The sequence below is a fragment of the Vicugna pacos genome, chromosome 32, assembly GCF_048564905.1.
Source record: "Vicugna pacos chromosome 32, VicPac4, whole genome shotgun sequence".
Taxonomy (NCBI): domain Eukaryota; kingdom Metazoa; phylum Chordata; class Mammalia; order Artiodactyla; family Camelidae; genus Vicugna; species Vicugna pacos.
Genome location: NC_133018.1, coordinates 18,159,791 through 18,173,278, shown reverse-complemented (window position 1 = coordinate 18,173,278; position 13,488 = coordinate 18,159,791). Strand labels below are relative to the sequence as shown.

Here is a 13,488-nt window from a genome sequence, read left to right as displayed (position 1 = left end):
GACAGGGGCTCTGTCGCGCATGAGTGATGTGTGGGCGAAAGGAGATGGATGCTGGGTTTACAAAATCTCGGTGACCAGTCACCTCCTTTGTTTTTCTTCAAAGATCACTTTTTCAGTGGAACATTCCTTGGATCACTCTATTTTAAAATGAGTTCCAGCCCACCCCCCCTTCTCTCTTTTTCCCTAAATTCTTATGACTCTTGTTTATTTTGGCGTTTGTCTCCCCCTTTCCAACCACATGAACATCAAAAAAGGAAATGATTTTGTCTGTTTTGTTCACTGCTGTACCCCTGTGCCTATAACAGTGATGGTACATAGTAAGCATCAATAAATATTTGTTGAGTGAAAGAATGAACTCAATCCACTGATTTTAAAAAGGGAGAAAAGATCAGTGAGAAGGGATTTGTGTATTAACTTTGTTCTGCAAGTCTTCGGGTAGTGGTGAGGAAATGGACCCCGGGTTTGAATCGTAACTCTAGTATTTATTAACTGCGTATCTTTGGGCAAGTTAACCTCTCTGCCTGTTTCCTCACCTGAAAGTGAAGATAACAGTAGTTACCTCAGTTTTGTGAGGAGGAAATAAAATGCATGTAAGTGCTTAGAACTTACATGCCTAGAACATACCAAAGGGTCAGGAATTTTTAGCCTATTATTAGAAAGCACCTACATTAAAAGCCAAGGTCATTGCTGCCTCTGGCCATTTCTCCTGCCAGTCCCTCAGACTGATTTACTTTGTCCCACGTTCCCACATCAGATTTCTCATTTCGATCTCTGGCCAAACTTCACCTTAAAAGGCATAGGGGGAGGAGAGGAAACTTCTTTGACGAGGCCAAAGGAGCCTGGTAGTCACTCTCCATTTCGTTACTGTTTTCTCTTCTTCACATTCCTTATCAGAAATTTCCTTGTTTATGGTTAGTCCCAGAGCCCAGAATGTCAGCTCAATGAGAGTAAGGCCTGGCTTGCCCTAAGTGTTTCCATTTTATCCCCATGCCTGACACCCATTAGTAAATCTGCCTGAGGATTCATGTCAGGCTCTCCTACAAGAAAGTGAAAGCCTTCAGGACTGGAACGGTCACATCCATCTTTTAAACTCCAGTGTCCAGAGGGGAAGGAAATGGAGTCTGGCCCTGTACTTCTTTCCCACAGGCACATACCAGACTCTTCAGAGGCTAAACTAGGGAGGTATATAACTCAAAGAGTAATGAGGACAGCGAATGAAAAGTTGTCTTTTCTTTCTTCCTCTCCCATGTGACAGTAATATTTCTAAAATTGAGCAACACTGGGAGCTCAGGGTGTTTTTGCCCTTTCCTTACTTGAGGGCCACAGAGAAAGTCCCGAAGCAGCCCAGCGCATCCTCATGTTGCCCATTCATCACGAGTGCAGCTGGGAGAATCGCTCATCCTAACGGACCAAGGTGCAAATATCCAACTCTTGTTCCCAGCCTGGGCCTGCAGGCACAAGTTACCACTGAGAACTATGGCCCCTCACACTTTGCATCTTTAATTAAAATGGATCAAATTTGACACTGCAGGTGTACTTCTGCTATCTAGGCTCAAGAATGATTAAAAATTTAACTTGAGTTGCAGGTTTTCTCTAAGGATTTAATTCGCATCAGCAGAAGATCCAGCACCAGTGGAGCCTGGGCCTGTTGTGAGGATTAAATGAAAGGGATTATGTAAAATGCTTCTTCTCAGCACAAAGCTGGGCAGAGCTCAATAAATGAGATTCTGCTTTCCTTCAGCAGGGCCTGGGCTATCAGCGGTGCTAGAGAAGTATCTGCTGATTGACTAGCCATTCCCCAGGGCCCATCCCAAATGAACTCAGAAATACTAAAAATAAACAATTCAATGAGGCAGGAAATTAAAAAGAAAAAAATGGTATCTTCTCCCTTTTTGTGTGCATTTGTAATTCAAAGAAAGTATACATTTTTAAGTGCTCAGAGACTACAAACCACATTTTCTTAAAAAGTCACTGCCTACATTTTGACACTTGGGGAAATTACTCATTCAAAAATTTGCCCTGGCTGAGTTACTTCAAATTCTAACTGGAAAACAAGAGTGTAACAAAAGGTTAATGCTATTTTTCGGTTTCTTTTATTTATATACATATATATTTTAAAACATAGTTGCTTTTCATTTTCTAATTATGCAAATAATATATTTTCAATGTAGGAAAACCAGAAGATACAGATAAGCAATGGTCTTACCTACATCCTTTCAGATTTTTCTTTGGACACATACATTTATATTTTGTTACAATAGTTCTTGCTCCTCCAAAAAAATTTCAAAAATAACAAAAATCAAACAGTAAAACTAAAAGTAGACTGGTCTCAACTGTACCACAGGTGCTAATTTATGTTCTATACAAATCTATGTACATTCATTTCAATTTTGACTTTAAAATCTAAATTGATGCTGTTAAAATAATACTAAAAGATGCCACTTTAAACAGCAGCATTTCAGGATAACTAAGAACTTGACTCAGGCATGCTGCTGATTGCTTATAAAGAGCCAAGTATTTTATTTTCTTCATTAAAATCAGAAGCTTCCTAGTATCGTATCTTTTGAAGAGAAGAAGGTTCTGCTATTCAGACACAAGCTCCTCATATATATAGTTACTTTTTAATAAACTCTTCATTCATTCTGGTGTTCTTGAAAATATTCATCAAGCATAGAAGAAGACTCATCTTCATGTTCCTGACACAAAGGAAACACAAGATATAAAATACATTCGTTTCTCCTCAGTTGGACCTAGTATGTGTTTACATGTTTTTCAGGTAATGCTCTGTAAGGAGCTAAGGCCCAGGTCCAGCTCCAGGTGTTGCTCATAGGTAATCATTAATAGTGACAAAAGGCATGACTGCTAGAATGTTTCCAGATATGTGGTGAATCAAAGAGCTTATATCTCATTAGAGGTTAATTCTCACTTGAGTTTACACTCACGCTGCTTTTCAGCTAACTCACTGTGCTAAGGCCCCACTGACACGGGAGGTTGGCCCAATTCCAGTTGAATTTCACCTCCCCTTTGTGTATCTTTCCAAGTCCTAAGTACGGAGAAACTTAGTAATATATATTGTCCTAACAAAGGGCAGAGGAAAACTGTTATCACTTGTTTAGCACAAGGGTCAATCTCAAAGATCACCCAGAATAGCCCAAGTTCCTGCCACCATGAAGACAAAAATTAGAGCTCCTGGGATTTCGCAGGAGGCCAGTGAATGCCGACAAACATTTTTACCAAAAGGCAATAAACACCCCAAACCAGAAATTACCTTTGGTTCTTTAAATTCCAAGTCTTCTCCATACTGAATGGCAAAATCAATATGCTGTAATACAATGTTCATGCTTTCTTCATCTGACTGATCGTAAGGCAAAAATCGAACCATGCTGTAGTCATCGATCTACAAGTTGGGGTTTTCAGAAAGGGTCATTCTGAAGTTGTACAAAATACTTAATTTTCAAAGTATATTTGAGTTCTATCACCATTTATACTCTGATTAAAACCATCTGTATATGTGTGTGCGTGTGTGCATGCGCGCGTTGTGGGGAGGAGGGACAGACATATACAAAACAACAGCAAATCAACGTTGATTTTTCCGACCTCTGACCAACTAGAACACTCGTTAACTTATTATTTAACTAGACATTGTTTCATAGGCATTTACCTGAATTCGATAACCACTGGAAATTTCAAAAGGACAAAGACAGTTTTGAATTTCCAAAATGGCTTGGAATAATAGACATGTCAGTTAATTTATTGGATACTGCCAAAAAATTGCTTCTAAATTAAACTGCTGACCAGCCAGCCCATGGACTCCCTACCCTCCTCCCTTTGCAAGGAAATAGGGTTAGACTGTGCTTTCCATAATGGTGGCCACTGACTGGATGTCAATAAACACCTGACCAGGTCATTAAAAATAAAGCCCAACAACTTGAAGGGCATTATCCTAAGTGACAAAAGTCAGAGACAGACAAATACCGTATATCACATCACTTATACGTGGAGTCTAAAAAATACGACAAACTAGTGAATGTAATTTAAAAAAAGCAGACTCACAGGTATAAAGAATAAACTAGTGGGGAGAAGGAAGGGGGAGGGACAAGTAAGAGGTACTAAGTATCAGGTATTAAAATAAGCTACAAGGATATATTGTGCAACACAGGGAATATAGCCAAAATTTTATAGTAACTGTAAATGGAGTATGATCTTTAAAAATTGTGAATCACTATATTGTACACCTGTAACTTATGCAACATTGTACAGCAACTACACTTCAATAAAAAATTTTTTTAAATAAAAGTCTTTAAAAAGAAAAAACAAAAACACAAAACCCAACAATTTATAAAGCTTACCAGTCCACATATAGCGTTAGTCAATTTTTTGAATTTTTTGCTTCTCATGTCACTTGTAGAATCATCTAATAGAGAATACATGTCTGGATCTAGAAACCTTTACAAGTGAGAAAGAAGACTGATGAATAAAAGGAAGAACATATCAAGAAACTAGATTTACTGACTGACAGAACCTCACACCTAAGTAAAGCTTAGAAGTTTCATCTCTGCAACTGAAATGTGATGGTTAACAGAAGAAGTGAACTCACTTTTCAATTTCCTTTTTAGCTTTCTTACTCAGCAGATCCATTTTTGTCATGATGTTGACTTGAGGAATTTCTAGAGAGACCATAGCACTCAGGGCTGCCAAGATGCCAGAAATAAACTAAAGGAGGAAACAGAAAGGGGAGGATGAATCAACTGGTACCAATGAAGTTCCCCGGTCTCCCCATAAAAGAGAGGCTCCTGCTCCTCTCTGAGAAAAACTGGCCTAAGTAAAAGAAGTGCTAAGTCTAAAGAAAAGACACCATGAATCAGACGGCTGACCCTTGGTCTCCAAGGGTGAGGACAAAGAGGGAAAATGCAGATTTAATCTCCAGTGATCACAAATCTCAATTTAGACATATCTTCAATCTCCTTCATCATCAAATATTCCTTAGGGCTGTTGATAAGAAATAAAGTTTATTTTAGATAGTCCATAAACTAGACAAAAGGTCCTCAGAAAAAGACTTATATACAGATATGCATCTGCCTAATTTTTCCTTGCAAGTACTTCCCCCAAATCTATATAGTATCATAATTTACCATTTGAGTTAAAAACACATTATTATAATTCAATAATAAGGGATATTAAGTAAGTCTGGAGTATAGTTTGTGAAATGTCCAGAATCACAAAATTAAAGGAGATTGTCCTCTGCTTGTACCCATGACTGAGAAATCAACAACAGATTTATCCTCAAACCTTGAATGACTCCACCATGAACTGAGAATCAACAAGAAAAACTCCACAGACTCGAAACTCCCACTGTTCTAGCTGTTGGACCAGCTGTTTCATCACAGGCAGGTGAGTGTACAACTCAATCTGACCTACATGAAGAACATTACGAGACTATTACAATCAGGAAATATGTTAAATTACCAAATTACAGGGAAAAAAAATTCCCATAAAACAGCTAAGGGAAAAAAAAGGAAGTCAACCTCTGGTGGTTAATATATTGAATTTTTAAGGAGTCTTACAGGCTCTTGAAGCAATCACAATACCAAAAAAATCCTAAGGAAACAATTCAGTTTTATGTAGAAAATGACGTTCTTCACATTTCTGCTTTTTCTGTCCAAAAGCAAGTGATTTTGGGGGGGAACGTTCATCAACCTGTACACTTTTTTTTTTTTTAACCTGTACACTTATGATGTCTGCACTTTTCTGTGGGGGTGTGTGTGTTCCATTAAAAGTAAGGGCAGAATGGGCGAAGTGAGAGCCACAGACGATCAAAGGTACGTTAGGCTCAAGTCTAAAATTCACAATTTGGCTTGAGAAGTCATGTGTGATCATCTGCCCCCTACCAGCCTCTCCTCACAACATTTCCCTTTGTTTACTGCGTTCCAGTCACATGGGCCTTTTTGGTGCCTCAAACCCACCTCTTTCCTTCCCTGCCTAAAGGCCTTCAGCGAGCCGTGCCCTCTGCCTGGAGCAGTCTCCCTCACCTCACCCTACGGCCCGGCTCACTCAATCACAAGCCTCCGCAACCTCCCTGCTACGTGATGGTCTGGGCTAACCCTGCGCGGTGCCTGTCATGGGTGAGTATTAAATAATCATTTGGCTTATGTGGTTATACTGTCAGGCATTCCCACTTGCCTATGAGCTCCATGAGGGCAGAGACCACGGCTACCTTGCTCTCTAAGTAGTTCCAATATACAAAATAAGCCCTCAGTAAGCTCAAGGAATGAAATAGAGTCAATGAATAAGCGAGCTGTGCCTGACTGAGGCCGAGTTTAAGCTATGAACGCTCACTCCACTTTCTCCCACTTAGGGCAGGACGAACGTGACTTCAACGAAAATGACACATTCAAATTGCTGACTTACCTGGACAGTCAAAAAGGATGTAGTCGTCTTCCACATGCCCAAGACAGTTCTCCAGCCAGTCAAAATTATTGGCAAAGTACTCCATGCAGAACACCAATCCTCCATTGGGACCGAACTGCAGAGTATTGTCTTCCATCACGTCATCCACCTCAATCAGCTCCCGGATATCTGAAAAGGACAGACGGGGCCCAGAATAAAAGAGTGTCCATTTGAAAACAGTTATCCTCACTAGTGGTAACTAACAATTATATAAAAACTCACATGTATGAAATTATTTCTACATGTGGTTATTCACTGTAGCGATGTTCATGGGAATAAATTAAATAAATATTTGTACAGACAGACAATGGAATCCCATGCAGCCATAAAAAGAAGCTCTTTAAGCACTGATGTAATCTCCCAAGTATATTGTTAAGTAAAAAGTGCAAGGTGCTGAACTCTGTGTACAAATGCCATAATTTGTTAAAAAAATTAAAATTCACTATATATACAAATATACATATTTTATTTTATATACAACACTATGGAAAGACACCCCAGAAACTAGCAACACTGACTGCCTCCAGGAAGGGTAGCCAACGGCCAGGACACAGCGCTGGGAGGAAGACGTTTTCCTGCAGACTGATTCTTCTGTACCTTTTGCAATTGAACGATGTGAATATATACCACCTATTTCGAAACAAGTCAAACAAAACCAAACCAAGAAAATCAATCTCCATTTTTTAACACGATGACCCTAGGGAAGCTATTTAACTTCCCTGTGTCTCACTTTCCTTATTTATAAGAAGGGGGACAAATCACATATCCTGGGGTCAAAGGATGAGGACTACATGAGATCACATAGCTAACTCACCTATACCTGGGGCTTAAACAATTCTAGAATATGCATGGTTCTCTTCTATTAGAAATGTTTGGAAATCAGTATTTTTGTGCTCAAACCTACAATCTCGGTTCACAGAGAACTGTGCTTTACTCTGCTACATTTATACAGATAACGCCTTCCAACACTCTTTCTCTGGGATAAACATCTGCTCTGAGTTGGACCAATACAATTGGTCTTCTAAAAGGATGACTCAAGGACACTAATCAGTAAGACACTAGGACCAGAAGTGATGTGAACTTGGGGTGGGGGACCTTGCCGAGTGCCATGCATGTCCTGAAGCAGAGAAAGCTGCTCTGTAAGAGAGAGAAAAAGAGGCAGAAAGCCAGCCTCAGTTCATGTTAGTTTCTGCCTTTTGGGTTCTAGTCTCTCACAAAGTCTTGCTCTTAGGTTTTGTGAGAAGTCTCCTGATTCCCTCCCTTTACGCAAGCTAGCCTGAGTGCTTTCTGTTGGGCCTGACCAAACCACCTCAGAGCAATGCAATGCTTCTTCTCAAGGAAGGTGACTGTTTCATGACTCTTCCTTTCTTTCCAACCCGCCTTCCCCATTCTCACCCATTTCCGGCCACTCTCAACTGATGACCACACAGGACATTCATAGAAATCAGATGCCAGCAAAGAGAATTTCCCACGTTCCCACCACCAACATTACATGATGCCTCCCACCCTGGCTTCCCTCCTGCTACAATGGAAGAATCCCCCAACTCTTGGCAAAGGCAAAACCCTCCAATTGTTCGGGAGACCCTCCCCTTCCTCACTCTTGCAGTCATTCCTACTATCTGGCATCTTCAGTTTCTCTCTTCCTACTGGACCATTCTCCAGCATACAATTCTGTTCCAGTTGACATCTCCAGCCTTAAAATGAAAACTTCCTTGACCCTCACATACTCCTGTTATCATCCCACTTCTCTGCTTCTTTCACTGCAAAACTTCCTTAGCAGGTCATCTCTGCTCAGTCATCTCTACACGGCATCACCTCCAGTTCATGCCTCAAACCACTCCCACCTGACTTCCATCCTTGCCACTCCACTGAAATCACTAGTCAAAGTTACCCACACCTCCGTGTCCCCAAATCTAACAGCCACTCCTCTGTCCTCATCTTATACAACTTCCCAGCTGTATCTGATATAACCATCAGTTCTTTCTTGAAACAGTCTCTCCTGCTGGACTCTGACACTACATTTTCCTGACGTTCCTCCTACCTTACTGACTGCACTGCCTCTACCAAATCTCTGAAGATGAGACAACTTCAAGGCTTGTCTTGGGTCCTTTTCTCTAACCATACTCCCTCCCAACATGATCTCACTCAGTCCTGTGGCTTAATATTCTATCTATACACTGCTGACCCTCAAATTTCTATCTCCAGGCCAGACCTCGTCTTGTATCCCAGACTATTATATCTGACTATCTCCTTGACATCACCTCTTAGATACCTATCGGACAATTCAAACTTAAGTGCAGAGAACTGCCTCAAACCTAAACTGACTTGTCTTCCTCCTCAGTAAACAATACCATGCACTTACCAATTCAAGTTAGAAACCTAAGTGTCACTCTTGATCTCTCCTTTTCCTACACCCACAAACTGCTGCTAATTATACTGGCAAAATATATACCAAATCTGTCTGCTCCTTTACATCTCCACCATGACCACCCTAGTCCAGGCCACTCAGACAACTATCATACCTGCACTCTTGGTCCCTGCTTCTACTCTCGACCCTCTAGAGTCCACTTTTCATCTGAGAGTAGAGTTATTTTAAAAACAGAAATCACATGCCAATCCTCTCCCCTGCATAAAACCCTTTAATGGCATTCCACTGTTGACAGACACTATGAATTGAATATTTGTGTTCGATAAAATCTGTATGTTGAAAATCTAATGCTCAAGGTGATGACATAAGGTGGGGCTCTGAGGAGGTGAATGGGATTAACGCTCTTATAAAAGAGGTCCCAGAGAGACCCCTAACCCTCTTCAATCATGTGAGGGCAACTGGGAAGAGGGCCTTTATCAGAACCCAACTGTGCTGGCACCCTGATCTTGGACTTCCAGCCTCTAGAACTGTGATAAGTCTATTTCTGTTTATAAGCCACCCGGTCTGTGATGTTTTATTCTAGCGGCCCAAACAGACTAAGAAAACAGGATAAAACCCATTCTTATCATGTCCAATGAGCTCTACCCATCTCTTCCCTTCACTCATTATGACCCAGCTCCAGCTTTTCCCATCTCTAGGCTATTTATTGACCTTGATGTTCCTTCATCTTGGAAAGCCTTTCGCCAGCTTGGAGAGCACACTGTCATCTTCAGGTCTAGGCTCAAATATCCCCTTCGCAGAGACATGGTTCCTGACTACACTACCTAAAGCAACCTCCTCCTCACCAGGCTATTTGCAGTCCTTATCACAATCTGTAATACGTTTACCATTTTGCTTATCTCCCCTGCAAATAGGTCCACAAAGGCAGGGATAGTATCTGTCTTTTCCTCTGCTATAACCTTGGTGTCTGGCATATAGTAGGTGTTCAACAGACATTTGAATGAATAAATTAAAAGACGTTAAAAAACAAAACTTAGACCGCTCACTTACAGTGTGATCAGTAGCAAACCAGATTTCCCACAGCAGGACTAAAGATGAAAGAAACAGAAGTGGGGGTGGTGGTGAGTCCACTCACTTTTAATTCTTCTATCAGAGACTAAGAAAGGATACTGTCACATATATCAACATGAATTGATGCCACCAAATGATATTCAGCCTCATGCTGTTACCATGAAACCAGAGGACCAGACTGTAACAATTAATTTTCAGCTTCTGTGCTGAGCAGCCAGCACTCACTGCCTCCCCACGCCCCTATTTTTCCTGAAGAATGGGGAGGGCTCTGCTCAGGACTCACCAGCCATCACGGAGTAGCTGAAGTGTTCTGCTGCAGGATCTAGGTTCACAACTTGGACAGACCGATTGAGGGCTTCACAGTGCTGGACCATGGTGGCACAGTAGGTGCTCTGCAATGTCACAGAGAGGGTGAGAGCAACAGGCAGTGTAGTGCTTATCCCCTATACCTCCAGGACTCTCCACACCCCTTGGGCGGTGTCCACTAAGGCCAAAACTATTCCTTCATTGACCAAGAAGAAGCTGATTGAAAACAGAGAAAAGGCCCTGGGCTGGGAGTCGGGACATCTGACTGAGCTGCGGATCCAGACCTGGCTCAAACTCATAGGTAACCCTGGGAAAGTTACTTTTCCATTCTGTCCCTCCATTTTCTTATCTTTGACTGGGATGGCCTCCATGATCTCTAAGGTTCCTTACTTCTCTTAATGTGCAACAAGTAGAATTTAAAGGGTTGATTTCTGATTATACAGTGCAGCACCTAACACATAGGGTCTCCACTGGGATTGGTACATTCCAAAGCTTTAGGTAGGGTGGTGGGGGGTACTGTCTCTGAGAAGAGATGCAGAATATTTGAGTTGAGGAATGGCAATGTGCTTGCCAAGCCAGGGGAAGAGCATTCCAAGATGAGAGAACATCAGGGTTAATAAATAGCCTAGAGGTGGGCTATCAGTGTACAGCTTTTGGTTAAAGAATTCTTTATCCCTCATGTAATCATTACCATACTATGTTAAAATCTCTAAGCTACTTGTCTGTCTCTCCCATTCTCTATTTAAAGGCAGAGATATGTCTCATTTAGTTTTATAAACCCAGGAACTAAAACAGTATCTGGTACACAAAATAAATGTTTGATGATTCTTTTTTTTTTAATTGAAGTATAGTTGATTTACAATGTTGTCTTAGTTTCTGGTGTATAGCAGTGATTCAGTTATACACACACACACACATATTCTTTTTCATTATGTTATTACAAGGTATTGAATATAGTTCCCTGTGCTATACAGTAGGGCCCTGCTGTTTATCTATTTTGTAGACAGCAGTTCATATCTTCTAATCCCAACCTCCTAATTTATCCTTCCTCTCCTTCCCCTTTATTAACTGTAAGTTTGTTTTCTATGTCTGTGAGTTTGTTTCTCTTTTGTAAGTTCCTTTGTATCTTTTTTTTTTCAGATTCCACATATAAGTGAGATCATGTGATATCTGTCTTTCTCTGTCAGACTTACTTCACTTAGTTTGGTAATATCTACATCTATCCGTGTTGCTGCAAATGGCATTATCTTCTTATTTTTTATGGCTGAGTAGTATTCCATTGTATAAATAAACCACATCTTCTTTATCCAAGCAACTGTCAATGGACATTTAGGTCACTTCTATGTCTTGGCTATTGTAAATAGTGCTGCTATGAACACTGGGGTGCATGTATCTTTTCAAATTAAAGTTTTCTCCAGATAAAAGCCCAGGAGTGGGATTGCTGGATCAAACAGTATCTCTATTTTTAGTTTTTTAAAAACAAGGAAAGCTTCACGAATTTGCATGTCTTCCTGGTGCAGGGGCCACACTAATCTCTGTATCATTCCAATTTTAGTATATGTGCTGCCAAAGCAAGCACTTCTTGATTATTTCTAATTGACTGACTTAATATGTCTGAATAAGCTAAAGGGCAGAGGATTTTGTGTGTGTTTTAGTCACTATACAATCCCCAGGGCCCAGAACAGTGCTTGGCACAAAGAGCATGCCCAATGAGTATTTCTGATAGCAGGCGTCAAAAGTTTATAGAAGGACACTTATCTAAGACAATCAGTCAGAACTGATTGGAAAATTGATCTGGAATATAGAAACGATCTTTATCATGCTTTTAGCTTTCTCCTTGGTGACTTTACACATACTGTTCTGTCTAGGAGGCCCTGTCCATATATCGCACTGTATTTTAATTGACAAGTCATCTATAAGTATTCCCAGACAGACTATAGGTTCTGGGTAAACAAGGGCCATATCATAGTCACATGTGTATCTCCTGCACCCAGGATAGGTCAAGCATCAGAGCAATGTGTCAATATAAAAACTGAGGCCACACAACACTTCCACAGACTCCAGTGTTTCCCACTCTCCTGTTACTTGATCAATATCATCACAAAGTTTCTACCATATTTGAATGTCCCTAATATGAGTCCCTTAAAAGCAGTTTAAAAGAAAAATTTGTATCTCTAACCAGAAAACCAGTCATATTTATCATAACGTGAAGGTAACCACAAAATAAAACACAACTTCAAAATTCTTTCAGTTCTAGCTAAATACATTGCTTGTCAAAAGCCCTTAGTCTAAGATCAGCTTTCCAAAAAGACTTGAGTATTAAAGAAGTGTTGAAGGTGCACTAGCATCAAACTGACAATTTCACATCAATGCAAACTGAAGGAGAACTGAAAAGGGAGCAACTTTCTCAATATTAGATTCAGTATTCATTAATGTCACGTCCATGTACCTCCTAAAATAGCCTCAAATATCAGAAATCCATGTCTCCAGCTCTGAGTAACAGTGATTAACCAGACACCATTTCACCTCCTGGGAGCAAGACAGGGACAGGTTCTGGAGTTATACAATACTGGATTCAAATTCCAGCTGTCACTTACTAGCTGTGTTATCTTGGGCAAAAACTTAATCTTTCTCTGTCTCATATTCCTTATATGTAAAGTGGGAATGATAAGATTTCTCTCACAAGGTTGTTGTGGAAATGTTTTTTTTACCGTAGTATCTATGGCTTAAGTACGCAATAAATATTAGTTATTATCATTAATCTCCTTCCAAAACAACAACAAAAAGGACACCGAAGCCCAAGTAGCAGAAGCGAGCGGCCCAGGGTCTCAGGGTCCCCAGTAACAAACCCGCCAGTCCCTCCCCCAGAACCTCCTTGCCTCCCACAAACTCAAACTTTTTTCTCCTTCTCCCGCCAAATCCTCACCTTCCCGCTGCCTGCGGGGCCCATGACCAGCTGCGCATACCGAGGCATGCTGGCTCCTCGAGTTCCTGGTGCCTCCCGCAGCACAGGCTGACCACCACGCTCCCTTCAGCCTTCGCGCGACGCCCACCGGGTTCCGGAAACATGGCCTATGAACCAATCACATTCCAAATTCCTTTTGCGTCTTCTGTTCTGCCACGCCTCTGACTACGGAGCATCCCGAAGGCCAAATTCGATGAGAAACGCGTTCTGCGAAAAGCCCGAGGAAGGCTCGCGCGTGCGCAGAAGTAGTTGGAGGAAATAGTAGTTGGGATACCGGGAAAGCCTGGTTGCCTTGGTGATAACGGATAACCGACTATACTCGGTGTCCTTG

The 13,488-nt window shown here is 41.1% G+C and overlaps 1 protein-coding gene and 1 non-coding gene across 2 annotated transcripts; both read right to left on the bottom strand.

The window, feature by feature from the left end:
• Positions 1–2,070: 2,070 nt before the first annotated feature.
• GPN3 (GPN-loop GTPase 3) lies at positions 2,071–13,248 on the bottom strand. Its single transcript, XM_006204855.4, has 8 exons — positions 13,119–13,248; positions 10,170–10,278; positions 6,409–6,576; positions 5,290–5,414; positions 4,598–4,713; positions 4,350–4,446; positions 3,269–3,397; positions 2,071–2,696 (listed from the first exon to the last, which is right to left on the bottom strand). The coding sequence occupies exons 1-8, from the start codon at positions 13,164–13,166 to the stop codon at positions 2,634–2,636; spliced, it is 855 nt and encodes a 284-aa protein (XP_006204917.1). The 5' UTR covers positions 13,167–13,248; the 3' UTR covers positions 2,071–2,633.
• LOC116276626 (U6 spliceosomal RNA) lies at positions 11,668–11,771 on the bottom strand. The gene has a single exon (XR_004186114.1). It is a non-coding gene; the product is annotated as a U6 spliceosomal RNA (small nuclear RNA).
• Positions 13,249–13,488: the final 240 nt, after the last annotated feature.